The sequence below is a fragment of the Linepithema humile genome, chromosome 3 (assembly GCF_040581485.1).
Source record: "Linepithema humile isolate Giens D197 chromosome 3, Lhum_UNIL_v1.0, whole genome shotgun sequence".
Taxonomy (NCBI): Eukaryota; Metazoa; Arthropoda; class Insecta; order Hymenoptera; family Formicidae; genus Linepithema; species Linepithema humile.
In genome coordinates, this window is record NC_090130.1 from 7,307,128 (window position 1) to 7,332,404 (window position 25,277).

Here is a 25,277-nt window from a genome sequence, read left to right on the forward strand (position 1 = left end):
ATCTCGGGGAGAAACGTCCGATATACTGATAATATTCCCAATCGATAATCGTACTATTGTCGATGTTACGAGCATCGTCGATTACGATATTTGTAATATTTCTATATCTAATTTTACAGCTAAAATAATAAGAATTATGTAATGCTAATCAAATTTCTGTAGAAACTTCAACTTTACTCAAACTTTAAGATACATATTGCCTGTTCCTATTTGAAACTCTAGTTGAACATACATTGGATATATAAAGTTTGCACAAACATTTATTGATCTATGAAATAAATGTTACAAAGTAAATTAGCAAGGAAAAATAATATAGTGCAATAAATCATAACAACATTTGGAAACATGCACAATTTTTTCTCTGTTAAATGCGACACATATATTTAAAATTGTATAAATGAAACATTCAACAGAACCATTTTAAAAATTACATAACACCCGCGTGAATAAAATGTTAAATTACTTAAAAGCATTCACATAACAATATTGTTAACATTGATAATTATATATAATTATATAACATAAGATAAACATTAACTAAATAAATTATTAACATTTAAACAATACTCAGTTTCTGAATCACTATTATCATTCGTATCAGTACTTTTATCAGGAAATAAGTGCAGTTTTAGCATGAATTCTCTTAATTATTGTCCAATTTAATATCTTCCTCTTGTTTTCAGTCTCGTGCGATTTCGTAATAAAATTAACTTCTGTTTCAGTTTCATTCATGAATGTCCATTAAACCTTACATTGCTATCTGCCTAAAAATTTTGAAACGTAAAATATCATATGTAGAGTTATTGTTATATTATTGTGAGATTGTTAAAACAAAATAAAATTTAAAAATTTTATGTATGCGCTAGTGTACTAATTATAAAAAATATGTTAATTTTAATTTCAAAAAATTTCATTAATTCATTATTTAATTAAATTAATTATTGTTTAATTTTTGTAGCTACAGACAGACCTGATAAAACGGAATCTTCACTTGAAGTTGATGATACATCTATTTCCGAACTATGTTTAGACTCTAAGTCGATATTACTCGTTAACTTGCACTCAGCATCGTAGTTTTTTAAGAATTCTTCTGGCTGTTTTTCTTTGTCATCATTGATCGATTTAGCTTCTTTTAAAAAATCAAAGGCATCGCATAATGCATTATTTTCATTAAGATATCGTTCCGAATTATTCGTTCCATCCTCAATAGTTGTAAATTGTTCGTCTTTTTCTTTAATTTTATTTTGAAAATGTCTCATTAAAATCTCGTATTTTTGTATTGTGGCATTTCTATTATTTTTAAGAAGAGTTATTTCCAGTTCCTTATGTTGCAATTGCATTGTTAGATGAGTTATTTCATCCTGGCTGTCATCATAAATTTTTCTCAGAAATGCTGTATTATTTTTATAACTTAAGAACTGAGATCTGAAATTATCAATTTCCGCTTTCATGGCGTTCTCCGTATTTTTACGCAAATCTTCACAACATTGCAGATTTGTCTTAATCGAACTGATACTTTCATCATTCTCGGTAACTCTTTTGTACAGATTCCTTACTTTTTCGTCATTCGTTATGTTTAGATCTTTAATATTGCATACTTTACTCTTCAATGAAGTAATTTCGCTGTCTCTTTCCGCGATCTTCATTTCTAATTTTTTTAGTTTATTTTCGAGAGTCAACCGAGTTTCCACGCATTCATACAACTGTTTAGAAAGTACATTTTTATCTCTTTGCCATTTGTTTACAACAATCTCAAAATCACTTATTTTCTCGAACAATTCGTTGCCTTCTTCGAACTTGTGTTGCATTTCAGCAATTTTTCCATTAAGTTCGTTTATATGCAGAGTTTTCTCTAACACTTCATCTTCTAAATTTTCAATCTGTGGCAAGTGTTCATTTGCGCATTTATTAGACATTTCATCCAATTGATTACGTGTCAATGACAATTTACTTTCCAAGCTTTTAGATCTTTCTATGTACTTATCTAGATTCTTGGAAGTTCGATCTTCGTTTTCATTCTTAACTTTTAATTTGCAAGTTAGCTCATAGATTTCGCATTTATATTCCTGCATTTTCTTTTCTATCATCTTGAATAAATTGTCACATTTAATCGCGATTTCTCTCTCCTCTTCAGTTAATCGCTCCAGCGCGTCTTTTTTATGTAATAACTCACATTCGTGCTGAATGATCTCGCGATCGTTTACAAAATCTGCTTCATTTAACGCGTAAATCATATCCCTGATAGTTTTCAAGTCTTGCGACAAGTCTGCCATGTGTAACATCTCTTCACGGTTCTGTCTCTTCGAGTCTATGCAATTCATCTTAAGCTGCTCAACGCTGCTCGACGGTATAGCGATACCGCTGTCCTCGTCGAAAACGCAAGTTTGCGTGCATTTATTTTCATTTTCATGGATATGTGTACTATCGCTTGTACTAGTAGACCTTCGACTTCCGTGTTGCAGCGTCGTACTTACACCTGAATCGTCTTTGCTGCTTCTATCGCTCGATCTAGAAATACTATAGTCCATAATGCTGCTGTTTTCGAAGAAACTTCTGCGATCGACGTCAGAAATGTTTGAAGATTTCTTTTTCAGTGATTCTGTACGTGTCTGTGTCGCAAGTACTGTTGAAACAATATTCCAGTTATCAAGTGTGTCCACAGTTTTCTCTACTGTTGAAACAGGCATGTTTTCTTGAGAAAAGCTATCGACTGTATAATTATCGAATGAAATATTTGTCGATTGGTCACATTTGCATTTCTGATTTTTTATATTCTCATTTCTTGCGTCATTCAGACATTGTTGGACTTCGGCAAGCTGTCTCTCTTGCATCTGTGCATGATGCTTCAGCGTGACAATATAAGCTTCTTTCTGCGAAAGTTCCTCCTCCATCTTTCTGATCTTCATCAAAGTATCGCTTAAGGAATGCTCCGATTTTGATAATTCCTGCTTCACTGCTTCTGAAGCGTCTGCAGTGTCTCCGCCTTTCATCGCGCATATGTATTCGTTCATCTCTTCAAGTTTCATCTCGGCTCTTTTTACTTTTTCATCTATTAAACGTTCCAGATTGTTCATGAGACAATCGGCATCGTCCTCGGTGTTTTCACTGTTGCCATCCCACTTACGAATTCCGGCTCGCGCGAGTTGTCGAAACTTTTTCAATTCTTCCGTTACCAACGCCAATTCGAAGCTGCACTTGTTTTTCTCGCAGCGGATCGCTTTGTTTTCCTGCCTCAGTTTCTTTACTGTTTCTTTCAAAATAGCCACCTTGGAAGTAATTTGCGCATTTTCTACTTCGAGTTCCTCATAAAGAGCATGATTGTCCTCAATATAATCCCCGCTGCCTCCTCGCTTTCTTTTCTTGTGCCGCATCAAGTTATCGATGCGCTCTTCATAAAAATCTTCGACCTGTTTGACTGACCATTTCAATAGATCATGCTTTTCAGTTTCGATCTCCTTCGTATGCTCTCTGTAAGTCGCTTCCAGCTCTTCGATCATGCGCAAATAATGATCGGCCAGTTCTTGTCGAATTGCATATTCGCGATCTAAAATGTCACTTTTTATAGCTTCCAATTCTTTCATCAGCCTTTTATTCTGCTCTTGTATATTTTTGTACGCTGCCAAATCAATGTAGCCAGATATTTCTGTGATCTCAGACGGAGTTTGATGAATAGATGGTGATGCGATGACATCACTATCGCACGCTTCTGAATTATGAACAGATTTCTCGAATTCACACAATTGCTTATATTCCCTGTGAGAGTTAATTACTAACTTTCTAGCTAGAATACAGAACTTGAAAGTATTTTGCGTTTCAGCATAAAGATTCGGCGCAAAATCGACATTCACTATAAAGCTCAGATTTTCTTGACCCAAAAGAGCGCCTTGGAGTATTCTCGTTAACTTTGATTCGCGAAAGGGTGCCACCTGATTCTGACCAACAGCTTTGAGACATCTACAAAGCACAAGCAAGCTATTATTGATGTTGCTTGCTTCGCGCATATTCAATCTTTTCTGTTGCATCTCGAACTGCGTTGAGCCGGCCAGATCGCAAAAAGTGAGAGTACTAAGCACCACTTCGTCCGCTACCCGATCTTTCTGGTACCTCAGCAACTTCATCGTGAAAATGGTATGCGATCGAGAGTTCATCGGGTTCGATGGTGTCGCAGCGGTGCTCATTCTCGACTGGCCCGTCATGAGAATCTGACAGGCTTCCAGCGCGGTGATGGCGTACACCCTCCGCAAACTGCAAACACAAGCTCGCCCTTCGTTGTCCGCGGTCAGTCGCAACGGCGAATGTATCTCTGCGTCGTCCAGCAGATCGTAAATGTTTCCGTTGTAAATCTCCGCGAAGGATAACCACACGGCGTACATTGACTCGCCGCACTCTTCGGGATTCGCATTCTCCGGCTGCGAGTTCTCCAGAGATCTTCTGGCCTCTGCGGATATCTGGTTTACGTCCATTGATCTCCCGTTTAACACCCGCGCCTTCCGTCGCGCTTCCAAGGTCCGTACGGTCTCGTCCAAGCAGACCACGGTGTCCCGACACGTCGGTTTGTACCACGGCATTAGGGTGCAGTTTATCGCCGAAAATACGAGCTCGATACTGCGCGGTATTATGCCGGGCGACGCGGACGTACCGAACAGCGTGTAAGTCTTTCCGGAATCCCTCGTGCCGTAAGTCATGATGGTCGAACTTTTACCGTCGAGGAAGTCCACGACTCGATGTTTTATGGATTGCTCGAACATTTCTGCCTGCGAAGTTTCTGATCCGAAGATCTTCGTAAAGGCGTGCCGCTTGACGATAACTCCGCTTGGTTTCGTGTACCTCGAGTTTCGACCGTTACCATCGAACGACGAAAATTTCGTTACAAGAATTGTCGAAGTGAGTATACGATAAACATTTTCTTCTTTAGTTATCTCTGATACTGGTTTTATTTTCAAATATATCTCAGTTGTCGAAGTGGAGATTTTAGAAGCGCATAACGGCATTGATTCTTCATCAAAATGTTCGGAGCTTTTCTCTTTGCATTGTGGCAAGAAGCAGTAGCTTTTCACTTCACGGATGTCTTTATTTGTAAATGAGTTCTTCGAGGAATTGCTTCTAATTGACGTCATATTGATTTTCTACGCGCAAAATGTGCAGTAAATTGATTGATATTCTAAATATCAAAATCTGATGGCTATGAAAGAGGTTACTTCATGCTTCTGTATCCTAAAATAATATTAGATATTTTTTATTAATATATTTACATCGATTAGTATATAAATAAAAAATTGCTTACTATTATAAATAAAGTCATTGAAAAATACATTCAAAGATTTTTACATATTTCTCAGACAATTTTCACGGAATATTTTTTATTATAAAATATGATTCACGCGCACGCTAATACCACGATTACTCGATGTTGCTTATCTTCACTCCTGAGCTATATTCAAATTTATAAATTTAACCTATATTCATATGTAATCACGGATTATATAATATACATATATCACATTATGATCATATCATATTATGACCATTATATTATGATGGTTTCATTATTAATTAAAAATTTTTTTAAGTTATTTAACAAATACTATTTTTATATTCTATGTATGTGATATTATATAAGTATAATAAAATTATATTCCAGAAGCGCATAATTCGCGTCGAATTGTGTTGTACAAATAAATGTACCTAACTTTGTCGCTAATATATACGTCGTAGCATATGAGAAGATATTTTCTCCTTCAAACTCATTCATTTGTCGCCAAGACGCGCCAATGCGTGCTTTAACCGCTAGACGCACGAAAACGAATTCGCAGATTAATTCAGCGATGGCATCTGCGATACACATACGGCAAAATACGGCGAGTAGTCGGCACGATGTTGAGGAGGAGGAATCCTCCTGCGACCGCCTCGAAATATCTTCAAAGACGAGCAGCAAGCAGCAATTTATACGCGTGTCGCCCGGCTCATTAAACGCAGCCAATCAAAGCCGAAGCTAATAGCGGCCGCCGCGCACCGCGGCTCCTCACCCCGCGCCACCGAGATGGCTCGCGCGATGCGCGAATTTTGCCGTAATCTCGGCATCGGAATCGGTATCGCGGGCACAAGTCGGCCACTGTGCGTCGTGCACCGGCCTGACCGCCGAATGCGGTCCGAGCGCCGTTGAATCGGCGGTGCCTTTCAAGCCACAATCGACCCCTTGTATCGACAGTGCGGCGGCCGTCGCCGCCGCCTCCCCGACGGCCCTTCCGCCGTTAGAGCGGTCCTTGCCGAGATTTCGCTTTTCGTCTTAGCCGCTCCCTCGAGTATACATCGCCTCATCGCACGCGCGCGTCTTCGTGTCTCTTCCGTGCCCGATTAAAGCTTTGCCGCTGCGCCATTCGCATCTTCGGTGGTCCTTCATCGTTTCGTTCGTTTCTAACCGCATCGCTATTTTTCGATAATCAAAAATAACACCCTATACGCAATATTATATATAAATATTCTAAATTGCTTTCTTATATCTGTATATTAAGAAAAAAATTGGTCGTGTATAGATATTAATTCGCTTGCTTTATGTTGTTCTTAAATTATTAACAATAAAAAATTCGATATGATCGATATGTTTCCCATTTTTAAGCGTAGATATTTTAAATTAAAGCTTACGCCCAAAAGTTTGTCTACCTATTTTTTCGTCTCACGAGGCTGTGCAGTACAGAATTTCTGTAGCAAACTTATAGAGAAGCCCGAATCGCGTATCGAGACGAAACTTCAGCTAGGTCGGAGACCATAACGGCGACTCGAGGGATCTTAAGTATTTACGTCATAATAGACACATCACTTTTGATCTACGGCGTAACTTGCGATACGCCGGTCCAACGTGCCGGTCATAAAAACCTCGAAGAAGAAGAGAAAGAAGAAAATAAGACGAAGGAGAAAGAGAAGGCGGGAGAGCGGGGAGGAACAAGAGGAAAGGGGAGGTCCTTTCCTTTACAGCGAGAAGGAAGGAGAACGCGTGAGCATCGATACATAGGCGCGCTCGTATATAAGATGTTGCTGGTGTATGAAAAATAACAGCCGTTGCCTCGCCCCCCTGTATCGGGCGTTAATGCCTCCACGGTGGATTGATGTTCCGCCTTTATGGGTTATTTATTTAATACTGACAAATTTCACCCGGTGCCCCTGCCACCGGTGGCCCCCGTCGAGTATCGCCGCTTCTTTTATGGCGTCTTTGATGGCATTGGAGAACGAAACGGTGTTCGGTGTACCAATGATTCGACGGAGGTTCTCAGTTCGAATGCGAATGGTAGCGAATGCGCGCTTTCAAACTTCCACGAATCGGTCCGGGCTCTGTATAGCATTTTTTTAAAAGTGTACAACGTTTCCTATCTAACATCATTGTGAAATAAGATATACGAAAAGATGACGAAAAAGCTATAAAATTCCAGTGATAAGAATATTGGTAGATTTGATCAAATTTGCTGTCGATCTGTCAACAATAGTAACATTTTGTTCACTCTGGAATGCACCATATAAATATACTACTCTCAAATATGAATTTTTAACAATGTTTTTGGTGAAATATAAATATGTTGTGAATAATTTTATGAAAAAGTTACGTAACTTTTATTTTTTTTCCTTCTTAACTTGGTGCAGAAAAGAAAATTTAAAAAAATCTTTACTTTACATAAAAATCAACATAATCGAGAAACAAGCTATTTTACATAAAACATTCGCCTTAATCCACAAACAATTAAGCGCTGCCGTAATTGGCATGTGTTTTTCTCGTTAATATTAATTATATGATTACAATTTAATTATTCTGAATAATTAATTTTTAACATCGCCATCGCGTTCGTTTGCTGCACGAGGCAGCAAGTCGATGATCCTGATGCGATGATCGATCTGTGTCGATAAGTTTTATTATACACATCGCTCGGGGCATACGCGCGTGTGTGTCGATGCGTGTCTCGTGGCAGCTGCGGAGTTGCGCGGCAGCGCATAAGAAAGAAGGATGATGATAACGACGACGTCGATGGTCGCATGCAAGTCGAAAGGAGAGAGAAAACCGAGGGAAGTCACCACGCGTGTTTCAAATCAACTCAAATAATAATGATGAGTTATAAATGCCACTAGACGGCTCAGACTGATCCCGGATTAAGATACGCCGTGCATTCGCTCTTGATCCAAGTCATATATTCGCGATAATACGAAGTCCCGTTTATCGCTCGTGTATCCAGGCTAATCACAGTGAAACGCGATACATTATCGACATATGATAATCGAATTGTACAGATTAGGGACATAAATATTTTTCTGCGTACGCGCGGCGTCCATTAGTTTCGATGACTCGTGCGCGCGACGCGGCTCGTAATTGCTAATTTCTCGTAAAGAAGTAATAAATTCGCGCATAAATTCACAATAGCATTTGATCGAGCAAAAATTCAAAATAGCTGCGGTATTGTTATTAAAGCGAATTGCCGGTTGTAATCAGCCTGGTAATTAGATGCAGCCGGGAGTGAGTGAATTATGGCTTGGTAATTGTAGGGCAGACGCATGCGTTACCGCAAACGTTAACGATCGTCTATGTATCTTCGCGATGATCGTGATCAAAGAAGCAGAACATAAAGTTCTCATAAATATCGCCTGCCACAAAAGTTCATACGTTACCGCAGATCGCGCATTCTCTCATTGATGCAACGAGCGCGATTCCCGACGCGAGCTAATTACATCATAAACGTAAAACTTGACTGAACGAGTTTGCGCTACCTGCGTCAAAAGGTGCGTTCACTGCCACGGAGTGGATAATATTCGCATTACCGTCACTTTCTGCGTTAATAACGGCTGACTTGCGGATCAATTAAGACGCATCGCCGGGCGCATGATCGAAGGGGCCTTTAGCGACAGTTGGCGGCGCTATTAGGGCAATGATGTCCGGCCATGCGAGGGCCCTGTGTTCGTTTTTAAACAATTTTATCGCACAAGGAGCGATCCCTATCGTCGCATATCATCTCTGTGAGATCATCGGTGATGTCGTTATAACCGCGCGTCATTTCCGTTCGAAGTTACGGCTGGATTGCGACAATCAAACATCTGTCCATATGAGTTAATGCGATCGTGCCTCAACCGATTTCAATCGAGAAATTATGAAAACGTAGACAGTTGTATAAATATTTGCGCATATGTTTGTTTCAAATAATATGACACAATACTTAGCAATCTGAATTAAATAATAGACAATATTGCATTTAAAAAGCATTTATTGTTTCTAATAACAGAAAAATAAGACTTTGAAAATAAATTCTAATTGAAATATTGCTGTATTAATTGTTTTCCATTAAGTTTTCTATATTAATTTATTAAATAGTATGTTTTTCTTCGTCGTTTTTTCATCACAGCCGGAAATAAATATTAAAATCCCTATAATATACCTATATTATCTTTTAATAATGTCGTTGACCTATATATCATACTTTATTTTCTTGACCACAAACCGAAAAATCCATCATAAGTTTCATACAAGAAATGGTTGAATTCACGTCTCCAGACATCAGTTTCTCAAGCGGCTTCGGCCGTTTCGCCTCGAAGATATTAGATTTATCCATTTGTTTGCCGAAAGTCTCATAAATATAAGCTCCCTTTGACGGCATCCCACGGGTCTTATCCGCCGTCGTGATCTCATGGGTGGGCGGATAGATGAGCGCACGGGGTGCGGCGATGTACGACAGAGGGGTAGGATCGATTCGATATAGTTCGCCTTCGTGTCGGCATCAGTATTCCCAATTAACGAGATCCTTTCATCGGCCACGGAGAGAGGAGACAGGAGGGGAGGTTACATTTATAAATATGATGATCGTAAAAGGAGGCATTACCATCGATGAGACGAGGCAGATTTTCTGACGCTTCCTGGAGAAGCAAGAAAGAGAGAGAGAGAGAGAGAGAGAGAGAGAGAGAGAGAGAGAGAAGAGGAAGAGAGAGAGAGGTAGAGAGGAGCGCAGATATTGCATGGAGAAAGGGACGAAATTGATGGCGACGCAACGGGACGGGGATGGGAGATCTTACGGATCGTGTCGGGCGTAATCTAAAGGGAATAATTAATGTCCGCCTCATTGGCGTAAGCTTTCGCCGATCGCTAGGAACTCGCGAAATTTCCAGACTGATCCTTATGTTAATTAAGAATACTTCTCGCATTTTAATATGTGTCTGAAATTATTCTCTAATAACTCAAATAAGATAATATTTACGTATCTGTACGTTTAACGCGCGATTCGATTATTAAAATATTTCAATCTAAATTCGATTTATTCTCCGGATTTTGAGCTTTTTAATGTAAAACTTTATTATTATTTGAATCTTACAATATTGTATTTGCCAAGAGTACGTCAATGTATTTCTCTGTCACTAACGAATAATTATTTAATTTATTTCACAGTGACAACGACTAGTTCTAACTTTTGACAATATTTGCATAAGAACAAATTTCAATGCGAGGTACGTCGAGTATACAGGCAGCTGCACGAAGGCGGCTTATAGGGGCGTCGCTGGAGCTGATCAAAGACGATGAAGCTTCGGGGAGGAAAATTGGTAAAGAGGGACTCTCCGTACGCGCTACAGGCGTATCCGTCGAACGATTTTACGCGAGACGTGAAAGGATGGGTAGGAGGGGTGACAGTATCAGAACTAATACTCTGTTATATCAGGAGTTAGAGGTGTTAGCGAATTATATCGTTTACCGGATGTACTCGGAGGAAGAGGATACTGCACGCCGGAGAAATAGGAAAGTAAATTCTTGTCCCATCACTTATCTTCCTTTCAACGCGATAAAATGGAAACTCCAATAATTCTTGAACAATTATTAGCGATAGATACACTCTCTCTCTTTGCTATTTCATAAAATTTCGAACTTTTTAACATCTTGTATTTTAATTTACAGGAAATCATCACTGATGATTATCATAAGTATTGCTCCATAAGCCGCATCTATAATTAAATTTTCAAGAGCATGCTTTTAAAAGACCAAATTGACGCTCGCCGGTCGCATTTTCTCCTAATATATATTAAGTGTCGTACAAATCGAGAACGGAGAAAAATCGTCGCAGTGGGCGCGAAATGGCCTTAGTCAACCTGTGGTCCACGATCTGCCCACAAATCATCGACGGGCATTCGCCAAACTGTAATCAGTGTTCATTAGCCTGGCCAAACCGCGATTCCACGGGGCTTCTCCCGTGGGGAGATCTTTTCAATAACTCTTGGTCGGCGGTAATTGGCGGCGGGCGATATCTCTCGTAGCTCCACTCCTCGCCTTTTCTTACTCGGGGTCCTCCACAATGTCGTATATAACAATATCCCCGGCTGTCCCAACCTGACCGCTATAGATAGAGAAACATTAAGTGTTCAGGACACGCACCCACACAAGCGTTTGCCCGCACATCACGAAAGAACAACAAGCAACCGACGTAGGTACGTCCTGTGACGCACATTGACGACGACCCACCCACGGCAACGTTCGAGAAACGAGGATGGTGCTCGTATTGCGACCGCATTGGCTACCGATGCCCACCCGTCTTTCATTTCATGTCTTATAGATACCTACAAACCAGTCGTTCTCATTTTTGATGACGTAATTTCGCAGAGAAGTCGCAATTAAGTTAAATTGCGCTCGACTAATCTGCATATTTAAATTAATTATGTCAAATTATATTTTTCACGTAATGACTCGAGCTTTTTGTATGATATAAATTTAAGCATTGTGGTTATTTTTACAGTCTATATTGTAACATTCTTCATCTCGTAATATAGCTATTTTTGCTGTCGCAAAAATCATACCGTGTCCAAGCCAACTATATTTGAGAGATAAAAACGTTTAAATACAACACAAGGCATAGAATAAAAATAGCATACATTTGAGAGCCGCTGGCAGAAAAGCGGCAGATCGAAAGGGGGTAGTTTGGCCGGAGGTTGAACGGACGCACATTGGGTCATAAACGTTTATATTGCGCTCAGTGCGCCAGTAATGCCGATATTGGCAAGTTATTGGTCCCCTCGTCGAATGTGGGACTACCTCTCGGTATCAGCAACGTCACCGCAAACCGTGCCGTATCTTTGCTAATCCGGGAAAGTATCGCCTGGCATAGAGCGCGGAAAGTTTAATTGGAAATATCGAGGAAACCAAAAGTGCCGGAGGATAGTGTCGGCAGCGGGTGTTCTGAACTGGCGCATTAAGCGACAGCGCACCTCGCAGGCAATCGTATCCGTATTATCGAAACAATTTTTTTCTACAATTTTCATATAATATTGCAGATATTAGGAATAATAAGTACGTTTGATACGACTTTTTTAATTCAAATATTTTTAAAAAATAAAAAAATGTTATATTTTAACTTATAAATAGTTCATAATAGTACGTTTCTCATGGTAAAATGTTAAATTATTAAGTTTCTGGAATATCTATTAAATTCTATTACTTAAAAATACCTTAAAAGTAGCCCAACTTTCGTAATATATATTACTTAGAACAAATATCCGTCGTCTTTGCCCAATTATTGTAAAGAAAGTTTTATAAAATCGCAGAAAACTTGTTGGAAAACATAGCGGCGAAAGGAATTTTCTTTTCGGCTATACTTGCTAGACCCAATCAACTGATATCGCGAGCTTAAGCCTCCCAAGAGCCGCAACTTCTGATACGGCGGTAGTTCGACGATGGTTAGACAGCTTGATCACGAGTTAGTGGTTCGAGATGGCAATGCGGCTAGGATAGACCGTGGAAGGAAGAGAAGGCCAAGCCGACTTTATGTCGGGACGTAAGCCGGTTATAGGCACTGCCGATGTTATTTGATGGCCAAATGCACTCCACCGGCGCGGGAGTGACGTAACCTTTCCCGCCTCCTAGCCGATCTCTATCGTCCAGTTAGTATTTTCCGGGCCACCTCCATCCTAATCTCCCCTTCTATCAACGTGTAAGGTGAAGAAAAACTTGGTACATTGTGCTTTATAGAAACATGGGAAATTGAACGCCCCGAAATTTCCGGATTATCAGTTTCAGAAGCGTTCTAGAAATATTTATACCTTGTCTCTGTGTGAAGAAATATTAATCGCTGGATTTAAACGGCGACTCGGGGGGATAAATCTTTCTTTCAGATTTGCCGCGGAGAAGCAACTGAGGAAATGGCAAGCCTTCCACGCGCGAATATTAAAGAGCCATCGATAGTCAAGCATCGCGCAAAGGTACAAGAAACGACGCCAGCAGCAATGGAAGGGCAGACAAAGGGAGGCAGAGAAAAGAGAGATCCACCTCCTCCACCTGCCTCTTCTCTCCGACCTGACTCGCGCTCGGGCGAGCGTAAAACGCGCCGCGCGCATTTCCCACCCCCGCGCATTAATACCTAACCGCGCCCGCAAAACTTAATGAATTCTTTAGCGAGATCAAAAAGAACTCCGGTCGGCCGATACGACGAGCGGCGGGAGCGGTTTTCTTTTTTTCTCTCTCTTTTTTTTTTTCTAAAGCGCAGGGAGCGAAATTGAACGGCGATATTCCCGGTTTAACAACGACGTACACCATCCAGCCTCCCTTACTGCATCCCCTATGTTCTCCGTTTCTCTTAACGAGGCACGTTCAACCAAACGCCGCACCTCTCTCCGCCTCTTCTGTCACGTTTAGACGCGAGGCATTAATGCGTTGTATTTCGTTGTGATAAGTTGAAAATCTCGCGTTATGATCCATGCCAAAAAATTTGTATTATTGCATACTTACTATCGAAAGATGTGTCAACTAACAGATTGCACAATTCAAATAATACAGAAAAGCCTAATATTTGTTTTCACTTAATAATGTTTAATAATAAAGGAATTGTCAATATAAAAAAGATGTTATTATTCAGAATTTTCGTAGAAAAAATTAATTTTAATTAGGAACAAACAACTTATATCAGATACATAGACAAGTATTATTAAAATCAACGACAGTATATACTCACTGCAGAAACCTGATTAAATTATATTTATATTAAGTTAAAAATTCCAGTCACAATTTAGGCGGACAATTCATTAACGAAAAGTCCACAAGATTTATAAAACAGTGTATGCTAAAATAGTTGCAGCGCCTAGAAGGAAAAGAGAAAGTCAAAGACAGCCACATGGCTCCGGTAAGCTCCCAGTATTCAAGAGAGAACGGCCACCTTGGTGCCGGCTGAATTGCTCGCGACTGCATGTCTTAGGGTGATTGGGAGTTATGACTCCTAAACCGTACTCCTGGGCGTCGGAAGGACTTGACACAGGTCAGATACCGTCTCGTAAAATGTTATGAGAATTAATGTCACCCCCACGCCACCCACCATCGCATGCCATCCCCCTTCTTCACCCTCGCCGTCCGAGCGTTTCCACCGACACCAACGATATCGCCGGCGTGATGTCCTTTCGGTATAGCCAATTTTGTCGTTACGGTGACCACAACTTTTGCGGCTAATGGAAAAATCGATACCCGATTGCCCAGCACCGAGACTGGCGACCGTCGTAGCCAATCGTCTGTTGAGATTCACCCGGGTGCCTTACGATTGTCAATTAATCGTGAAATTACTACATTTTGTAATTAGCGCGATTTTCATATAATTTATGTATGCGCGTACATGCCTTTAAATTGCGATATTTGCTTGAAATAATTTTGCTTAGATACTTTTTTACACTTGTTATTTAATTTTTCTCATCTGATGTAGACTTGTAGATTGTTGTTAATGTAATGTTAAAAAACTAACGTATATCTAATTTGTTTCACTATTTAAACCGTTTGTAAAATCGCGAAACAAAGCGTTTACTATAATAATACGCGATGACGGGTTTGCATAGACAAGCACTCGTGGTAACGTGGCCTCATAAAGACGCTATACATCGGCAATCGCTGGATGAGTGGCCTCTTCCGGTCGCCCACCAACGTTCCATGGCGTGTGTATATTAGCCGGCGGTGTTGCGGCTGTCAGTTTAGACGATGATTTAGTGGAGGCATTGATTGTGTCGATCAGAGGCCATATCATCTCATTTAAAGCCTTCCATCATCGGTGCCACTATTTATAGAGCGCGCTATCGCGTCCGCCACGGCGACGATGATCGAATCAATTTTCGTCCGCGTTCCTTTCGCGAGATTTCGCGCGCGCACACGCGTCTACTCCTCTGCGTCCATATAAATGCCGGCCGTAACACCGATTGGAAGATTGCACGGAAGTCTTTGTAGTAAGAAACCTCCATCCTTTCAATATCGCCTACGCCATTCATACACTCGGATCCCTGTCATTAATCGACGCAGTCGACGCAAACATGTCGTTTAGTAGCATAACATTGCACGCTCGCGTCTTTTGAGTAGCGTTAATTTCAGACAGAATAATGAGAGAGGTCAAAAACTGTCTGGTCACTCGTCTATATTGCAAGAACGCGACTGACCGGTGATATTCATACAGAATAGCTATAATAAGCACGTCTACATTGTTAATAAAAACAGCGATTCTGTATAAAAAACAGTAAATTAAATTTCTCTTTCTCTCTCTCTCTCTCTCTCTCTCTCTCTCTTCTTTTATCATTTAGAGAACAATACTGCAATACTGTATGTGAAAAGAAAGCGTGTTAGGTATTTTAAAATAAATCCGACAAAAATACGGGGCATAAAATTTGTAAAAATGTATGTAATAATAGTTCTTTTGTGGATAAAGATCCATTCTCTGTCTGCCTCATTCCTCTTTATGAAAGAAGACTATGTATCCTGAAACGTCAGAATTCACAAAAACGGGAGCTGTTACATAAATGACGTGTATTCTGTGTCCGCGATTTCCGAGTTACGTAAAATTCATGCGAAGGAGAGACCAGCGGCAGATGATATGATTTGTTGCGCGAGAAACGCAGTGTAAAAGACCGCTACGCATGTAATTACGAAAAACATAAATTCTTACCGTACGCTTCGTATCATAATTAAAACGAATGTTTGAAATGTAACACTGTGGTATCATTGAATTATCCATCCTCTGTCGTTTCCAAGGGCTCTTATGCTAATTTAATTCTTTCTAGAAACCAAATCCGGGAAACATCCGCGAAAAGCATGTTTGTTAATAATACGCACGATGAAGCAATTACGCATTCCATATGACTGAAAGAATATTTTTATATATTTGGAAATAGTTGATGTCTTTTTTACGAGAAATACATAAACGCGCAATACAAAGAAATTAGATTATTATTAGGATGACAATTTGTATAGTTAATTATCTTTCTAAACAATTATATATGGAATAGTTATTATTATAGTAATAATTATATAATAATAGCTATTAGTATAATTAATACACACGCACAGAAATGCTCCTATGCTTTTAAGCTAAACACGCAAGCGCAAAATGGTCCTTAAAACTTCGAGATAAATCTCCCCAGGTCAAACTTTTAAATCGAACAACTCTTTCCGCGCCAATTAATTAGTACATTTAACGGGAGATCAATAGCGAAGCCTTTCGCAATCGTCGGCGAGGAGAAAAAGTTCAAACGACCGTGGTGAGGAAATGTGAGCGAGCGTGGAGAGGAAAGGGTTTCGCAGGGAGAACGAGCAATTTAATTAGTATAATAACAAAAAAAAGTCGAGAGGCTATCGGTATCAGCGACGTAATATTTTTCCATCGAACCGCTGTATAAGGGAGGGGTATACAAATCGCCTCTTTCTTTTTGTCTATATTTTTGTCTCCCTTTCCATCAGCATTTCTCGCCAGCTTCAATATTTTCGAATTAGCGTGGCAATGATTTTTCACGGCGAGACAAAGCGTTCCTCGGCCGGCGGTCCACTTTTTAATCAATATACACGTCTCTGGAGCGCGTACCGCGAGAGCTTCCCCTATTGTGCCCCCTCGGGCTTTGGGTCTCGATAAAAATTAATATTAGGATCCGTGTTTCTTCGCACAGAAAATATGCCGCGCACCCTTCGTGTAATAGGAGGCATTGTTCCTATATTGGCTCTCGCGCATCAATCTCGGATCGACCGGTTTGTAATATCGTCGTCCATTGATGGCCGCTGAGAAATTATTCAAACCATTCTTTGATGCTGATTTAGTTGATTTTTTACACGCGCAAAAATTCGCACAATATCACGCACCGTATTTTAGCTCATGCATTGGCCGCAGAATATATCTGCGTATTAATGTATTACAAATGATCAAAGCACCATTTATTTGCGATTTTAATTATCTGCGTCATAAAAGTAATTACATAGTCAAAATAGGTAGTATATAAAAATAACAATTAAAAAATTTTAATGCCAATTATAAATAAAAATGCAACAAAAAATGTAAGTAAATAAAAACATAAGAGATGATTACAAAATTTGAAAAACAAATGAGCTGAAATAATAGAAAAGATAATTCTTTATCTATGAACATTATATATAATGCTATTTAGCTTCGCTGAAAATGATTTTCTTGAAAAGACGAAAGATTACCACGGAGACGTTCATTCGATAAAGCGAACATCTCCTCATCTATTCGCCGCTTATTCTCATCGTCCGTGAAAAGCGCAATCGCGATTTCGATTAATCTGCGAACCGGTTGTAAGGGCCGACGTGAGATTGTCTTCCCTTGTAAGGGCACGGAAGGAGACTCGATATTCCGGCTTCGTCGCTCGGCTTTCCCGGCACGGAATTATTCCGAAGGGTGGCGCGGCCAGAATTAAGGCTTCTTGCGGCATAAAAAATCTGTGTAATCAATTATCGAACCTTTTACCCCATATTTCACGGCCAATGAGTCGCCACCCCCGCTGGCGCCTTTAAGCGGGCGAGACTTACCGACCCTCTCCCTCGACACTTTTTAGCTGCGATCCTTGGTCCTTCCTTCTCGCGGCCTCACCCTTATCTCCTTCCTGCTCCTCCGTTGGCTCTTCGGGAAGGAGAGGGATAGCCGAGTCTTTGTTTGAGATATCAAATATTTATTTTCTTAAATAACGCAGAAGCCCAGTAGGGCGGATCGCCAGCATTTTTTGCTTTAATAAATTATCAGCGATTATTGGCCGCGTTTGCCTAAGCAAGGCTGCTTTTTCTTTTTCTTTTCTCTTTCTGCAAAAGATTTCGTATTCCTTTGTGGTTAAATCAGCTGAAATCGATCTAACTGTCTGAGAGAAATAAATTAAGTTTCGTTAAAAATTGCCAGAAAAAATTTCAGCTAAAAATTGCGATAGATGTGTATTATACATATTTTAGTTGAACAAAGTATATTATATATGTATATCTGAAAGAAAAAAATATTGCATATGGAATAACGGAATTTAAGTTTGTTAAAACGCAAAGAATTAATTTTACAGGCGAGTTCACCATTTTTTAATTATCATACGGTATGTAGGGAATTAATGCGGAAATGGAATGTATACATTTTTGGAACTATCTCGAGAAATTTTCAAACCCATCGGTTAACGTCTCGCCAGCTAATTATTCACGAGGCAGTCGCGCGTTGCTTGGCCGCTCGAGAAAGCCTCATCGAAGTGCAAAAGGATACGCGTTACGTAAAGGGTACCAACGAGAATGTGGAAGGGTGCGCCCTTTGACACAACATTGATGTAATATTAATATAAGCGAGCAAAACTCAAAGGACATACGTCTTCATAACGAGTTCTTGTTCGCGTGTATACAAACGCGCTTTACGACATGCAGATGCGCGATAGTAAAATAAACAACAAAGAAAATTCGACTAAAGTAGAAAGATACTTAAATAATTTATTGCTACTTTTGCTCGAGCTGATTATTAAAAAAGATTTGAACATTATATCAGTTAATCTCACAATTTTCATTGGTTTTAATTACATAATTATTTATAATTTTAATTTATAATTTAATTATTCAATGTCGATATGTAAAGTGTTTTAAAATTTGTCAAAATTTGAAAGCACATTCACACTTCATACATTCATACATCATATCAGAAATTAATTCGCCGCTCTAAACGATCATGGGAATGCCATTCTTTCTTCTTCAGTCTCTGTTTGTACCGACTCGATCTCCCAAGTATTTTGAAGGTTTTCCGTTCGACGATGCAAAGTAAGCATGAAAACAAACGTTATGACCCTAACTGAGAAGCGAGGAGCAACGATGCGCGTGCACAACACATGTGCGGTCTGGGAAAACGAGCGCCAAAGTGCCAGATGAAAACCGTGGAAAAACTCAACGCTGCATATATAGAACGCTCTGCGTTTTGCCGCGAGCGGATTTTCCGACAAGAGAGTTGGAGGTGGCGCGGAGAAGGGTAGCGAGAGGGGTTGGCCGCGAGAGACGACAACGTAGACGACGTCGACGACGACGACAAGGACGATAGAGGGGCTAAAAGGTACTTCTAATGGCATTGTGCGCGTTCAAACAAACACGTGGAATGCTTAGTAGTTTTTAAAATTGCGGGGAAGTCTCTGCCCTAGCTCGCGCGCTTTTTTCCATTTTCTCTTCTTCTCGCTCCTTCTATTTTCCGGTTAGGTGCGTGCATACGCGGAGGATATCAACGTGTTGTTAATGTTGTATCGTGAGATTTACGTTATAATAATAGCTAATTGATTCGATCAGATGCAATAATTTAGAACATTAATGTTTATGATATTAACCTATATAGAAAATTGATATATTTTAGAATATAGTATAAAATACAAATTTTTAAGAAATATAATATAATAACTTTCTTCTTCAATTTACTAAAATAAATAAAAAAATATTAAAAGAAAATATTTGATAATTAAGAGGCTATATCGACAAGTATAAAAATCGTACGCCGCATTCGTATCTCATCGACTTTGTACACAAAGCACCGCCATACAGACTTTTCATTAATGCCTGAATGAATAAATGCCACCGTGCCTCTCCCTTGAATTCTTAATGCAGCAAGCTCGCTGAAAGTACTCCCGGGCCTTCAAAATATCTTTAAGAAGTTTAAAGTCTTCCCTCGATAACATGTAAATATTGCATGTAAAGCGCGACATCAAAGAGATTCTTCTACGGTATAATGCCTTAAATTTCGGCACAAGGAGAGATTAAGCGCACCAACACATACACACACATACACACACACATATATATAGGGAGGAGATAAACAATTTTAAAATGTCCGTCATGAAAATATGTTCATCCTATACGTTCAGAGATTAATTTCCTCTACTAAAAACATCTACTTCTGCGATTAAAAGTGTTTGATGCAATTTTAAAAGAAAAAATATTTAAATATATCACAAAAATCATATGAATTTGTAACAACATGTTTCATGTTTAAAATAAATAAAGATCAAAGAAATAGAAATATGCTCGTTATACTCAAATATTATTTATTCAATAGTTACTTTTGCAAATTTTACGATATCTTTGGAAAAATTGTACCACGGTTTCTATTGCATAGTTTCCGAAGAGAATTTCTGGAGATTATGCGCAGTCACTCATCATGCATAATCATTTCTGAGTGCCTGAGTAATGCTCAAGTGTATCGCAGTAAAGGAAAGGTCACTGGTAAGAGGACGACGAAGAGAGGACATCGTTCGTCTAGCAAGAACTGAGTTCGACGCTCGCCAAAGAGACCGCAGAATCTGTACTGGCCTCTCTGCCAGGACGTTCCTGAAAACTTTGTTACATTTTTGGTCGAGTCCGCATACGCGTTGGATGAGTAAGTGGATCAAAGGGACACAGGAGAATTCCAGGATGACAGAAGGAAGAGAGAGTGAGGCGCGCTGGAAATTGGCGGACTCTTCTATTGCTCTATCTTTGAGTGCTTCGTCGAGCTTTCTTTCGATGCCACGGTGGAAAAACCTTTCCAAAGTTCTTCAGTACGCCACGAACAAAGGGAATATAGAGCGAGTGTGGCTAGTGGCGTGAAGAGGTGAACAGGGTGAAGAGCAGATCGGAATTGGTAGAGGAAAATTAAAGTTAAACATACAAATATACATGTAATTCGCACAATAACTGATTTCAATAAGACAAAATTACTTTTTGTAATCTTTCTAGAAGAAGACTATCCAAATTCTATAATTAATATAATTAATTGACGTTTAAATATATTTCAAAAACTGTGCTGCGAAAAATATATGATATTTCTAAATAAAAAAATAAATTTACGCGATACCATCTTTATTATTTGAAAAATTCGAGTAAGTACTAATAAAAAATCTCGGTTTTCGTGTAAACTCAAATTCTAAATATTACAAAATACTACGATTTTCCTCCATCGTCGTGAGAAATTTCAAATATCTTAAAAAGAAAGTGGAAAATAATTAGAATTTTGTGGAAGGAGGCCAGAGCTTGTGGCAACAGAGCGTCAAAGTCGTGCATTGTGCATGAAAACGCGACAATGGCGTGCATGTATTTCTTACGGGAAAAACGAATTGTGCGCTGCGTCTAGTAGAAGAGAGAGAAAAACAGAGAATACGGGAGAAAGAGATGAATTGAGGGAGAGAGCAAAAGTGGACAAAGAGAGAAAGCGAGAGGCTCCAACGTGAGTCGCTCGCGCTAAAACCACGTTTAAAACAAAGGGTGCCGCCGGCGAATTAAGAACGATATTTTAACGCTCGACTTAATTGCATTAAATTGCAAGTGAGAAAGAGAGTGAACGACGAAGGGAGCTATGAAGAAAAAATGTATAACTGAGTGAATAAAGCTAAAAGGGACGAGACGCGATGACGTTTTCTGAGGATGGTGGCTATTCTACTTCGTGATTGGGTATAAGCGGAACATATCGCGCTTTCCAAGTATTACTTATTCTGAACACATGCGAAAAAGAGAAATTAAATATTAAAATTATCAATTAAGCTAAAGTGAAATATTAAAAAGGAAGGTATCACACTTTTCTTTCACTAAATTGAAATATAATTCTATATAATTGGAAAAAGTTCTAATAGTGTTATTACGCTTTTACGCAATGTAAAAAAAATAGAAGAATTAAATGTTTACAAATGTTTAATGTTGATAATAATAATAACATTATGTTATATAACATAATTCGAATGTAACATAATTAATTAACTAAATTATAATATAATTTCCGGAGATATTAGACACAGTCGTAACACAACACAAATTGAATCAGTGCATCGTTAATTATGTAGATTAACCGTACAATTACGAGAGTATGTATACAAAATCTATAATCGTTTGTAAATAAGTCAATAGAATTGCAAACATCTATATAAATCTATAAATTATGCAATAAACAATTATTATAATAATAAGTTTGTAATGATTATACGAAAAATTGTGCTGCGAATTTTAACATAATTGTCGTATAGTAGATTTGTTAAATTTAAACACAAAAACAATGTATTTTACTCAGTAACATTTGTTTTGAAAATTTTTTTGGCTACAAAAAGTAGAAGAAATTGAGATGAAACAGACATTTATATTTTTGCCTAACAAATATCGGAAGATAAATTCTGAGTTTCGCGAACTATATCATCAGTTTTACAAATTAAACTCCCACCAGAAGTTAAATCTTGACTCTTACACACTTTACTCTCGGAAACTAAATTTTCCATTTTACGAACGCTATTTCCAGCAGAAACTGAACTGTCGGAAAAAGTCGCATTAATCGAAGTATTCGATACTTGGCAATGCCATTTCTTTTCATGATTTTCCAGCGTGAGAAGACTTCTAAAATACTTGCCGCATTTCACGCAGTAAAGATTGCACTTCTCGTGGCTTTTCCGATGCTTGTTCAACAGATCCTTACGTGTGAACGTTCTGTTACACATTGTGCAGGAAAACTTGTCAGGGTTCACATGTAGCACGTTATGCCTCGTCAAGTTGTCCAACCTCGTGTACTTCCTGGTGCAAATGTCACAGGTGAACTTGGTTCTCTCCGAGTGACATCGCTGATGGTACTTCAGGTATCTCTTTTCGGCGAAAGTCTTTTTGCAAGCGCAGCAGGCGATCTGATTGCTGTCATTCTTCTTCGCATCCATATGACTTGTCAATTCCTCGCATGTCGCGAATTCCTCCTTACAGTAAAGGCAAACGAACTTTTTCGCTCGCTTGTTCCTCTGTATATTTTCCAGAAAATTTGGATCAGTCATAATCTTGTAAAGGAAAGAGTCCTTTAATTTATCCTCCGGCTCGGCGGAGGTATCTGTTATGATTTCATCAACGCGATTGGAAGCATCCTTTGTTGACAGATTCATGACCTCCTCGTTAATGTTGTTATCGTTAGTGAGCAATGGTAATGTGCTGGTGGATGTGGCCAAGGTTAATTCATTGCTCGAAATAGTGGATAACGTATTTGGAGAAAGAATTCTTGAAGATGATGCGTGATACGCCTGTTGAGCAGAATTGATTTCAATATTAATCAAAATAAGAATATAAATATTATTTAAAATTATATATCATACCGCGTGTTATATATAGTTCTGTAATCAATTTTAGAAATATTTTAATCGTATCAAGTGATAATTATTGAGAGTTATTTTGTAACTAAGTGTATTATATAACTATTTATAGATTAATTAACATTTATCGATTAATTAAACATTTTGTTAAACATCCTTGTTAAATTTTTAATACGTAAAATATAATGCGTAATAAATTATAGACTTCGCAAAATTATGTCATCGTGGAAAATGTCAAATAATTACCTACCTGAAATGAATCTAGTGTGTATGTAAAATTATAATCTTTCTCAACATCTGTATCACTTTCTTCGTCTAGAAGGCCTTCTGTTGCAATCCTGATACTGTTTTGCAGTATTCTGTGTCTTGGAACTCTTTTAATTCTCATATTTACACTACAAAACAATGAAAATAATAATGAGATAAATATTATATGACAATAATACGTAACATATTAATTAAAAATTTTATAATAAACAAATGGACACTAAATTATAAGCTACATAATGTGTAATGTAGTAGAATTAAATTATAACTTAATAATACAAATAATTAGTATCAATTTAAAATAATATAACTTTAATAATTAAATAAGTATTGATTGTATAAATATATATAAATAAATTTAAATAATTATAATAAATAGTTAAAAGTTGAAAATTGTTACAAACTTGGAAACATGCAATTATTTTGTAAAGTAATATTTAAACTTCAAAATTGTACTCACATTGTCAAGATATTTAATAATTCGATAACTCTTAGTAGAAAATATAGCACTTGACACTTAGCACACACTTTTACTGATTTATAAGATCTTCACGCCGTGAAACATACTATACGAAATACCGATGACGACTGACGAGATTTATCGCACCTGACTTGGAAACTGTCGCTCGATTGACCTCAGCGCGACTTTCGTGATCGACACGACAACAAGAACCCTAGCGGAGTCGCCGAAGAATCTGAGTTTGCAAACATACATATAGTCGTGAATTCGTAGAAACAGATTACCACAAAAACTGCTTTCTTCAGCTTGTAATTTGTTTTGCACAGATATGTGTATTCATATCCAAATATATTTAAGGAAAATTATTGAATGAAATAATATATGTTCTGCGTAAAAATGTAACATCAAAAACTTAACATAATAGTAATATTGCAATTATATATCCATAATTTTGTAAAATTATTAAAAATTCCAAGTATTTCAATATACATTTTATAGCCATATATCTATAATTATAACTAGTTAGAATTATATTTTAATTATTATCTCGAATACAATAAAATAATAGTAACAAAGCATGTAATATTAATTATTTAATAATTAATGTATTTCAGAAATATAACAGATATTAATGTTTTAATAGAGTATCAATTCTTTATTCACGGTTGGGTTTGAGTAGCATTTTATATATTATATATACATGGCCAAAAAAAGGCAAAGTGCTTCTCTTTTCGGATATATTTTTATAACCCATTTTATTCATTCTGCAAAAAGAGAGAGAACAGCGTCGCCGCGCCGAACGGAGTAAATCGACACGATGCTAAAAAAAAATCGAGACATAGAACGTCGAGATAAAAGAGCAGGGGGTAAAAAGGGAGAATACGAAGGGGTCAAGCATAAAATTGACAAAAAAAATTCTCGCTGTTTGGTACGATGTCCCTGTAGCCATCCTTGTACAGCTCCGGTCGTTAATACGACATAAGGAGGAGGCAGGGTTAAGCGAGGGTGAAGCGAGGATTTTTAATTGTAGTTCGCCCGATATAACCCCGCTCGACCCGTCCGTATTGTCATACCGGGGTGGCGCTTTTCTTTATTTCCCCAGTGGCTGGATGAGGTTATACATTTTTTTTTAAACTGCGGCAATGCCTCCGTCTTCTTATTAGCAAAGCTAATTGGAAATACAAATGGTTATTCACGGTAAGAAGGAAAAGGCTGTGCCGAAGAGTGACTGCGG

The 25,277-nt window shown here is 38.4% G+C and overlaps 3 protein-coding genes across 3 annotated transcripts in view; all 3 read right to left on the reverse strand.

The window, feature by feature from the left end:
- The window catches only part of LOC105676396 (uncharacterized), a 413,689-nt gene that overhangs the window by 246,300 nt on the left and 142,112 nt on the right, over positions 1–25,277 (reverse strand). The window lies entirely within an intron of this gene.
- On the reverse strand, positions 198–5,693 carry LOC136998674 (kinesin-like protein KIF20A). The gene is made up of 3 exons (XM_067351754.1): positions 5,285–5,693; positions 971–5,214; positions 198–764 (listed from the first exon to the last, which is right to left on the reverse strand). Exons 2-3 carry the CDS (start codon positions 5,115–5,117, stop codon positions 757–759), a joined length of 4,155 nt encoding a protein of 1,384 aa, XP_067207855.1. The 5' UTR covers positions 5,118–5,214; positions 5,285–5,693; the 3' UTR covers positions 198–756.
- On the reverse strand, positions 21,878–24,203 carry LOC105676395 (gastrula zinc finger protein xFG20-1-like). The gene is made up of 3 exons (XM_012374219.2): positions 24,044–24,203; positions 23,567–23,711; positions 21,878–23,247 (listed from the first exon to the last, which is right to left on the reverse strand). The coding sequence occupies exons 2-3, from the start codon at positions 23,702–23,704 to the stop codon at positions 22,345–22,347; spliced, it is 1,041 nt and encodes a 346-aa protein (XP_012229642.2). The 5' UTR covers positions 23,705–23,711; positions 24,044–24,203; the 3' UTR covers positions 21,878–22,344.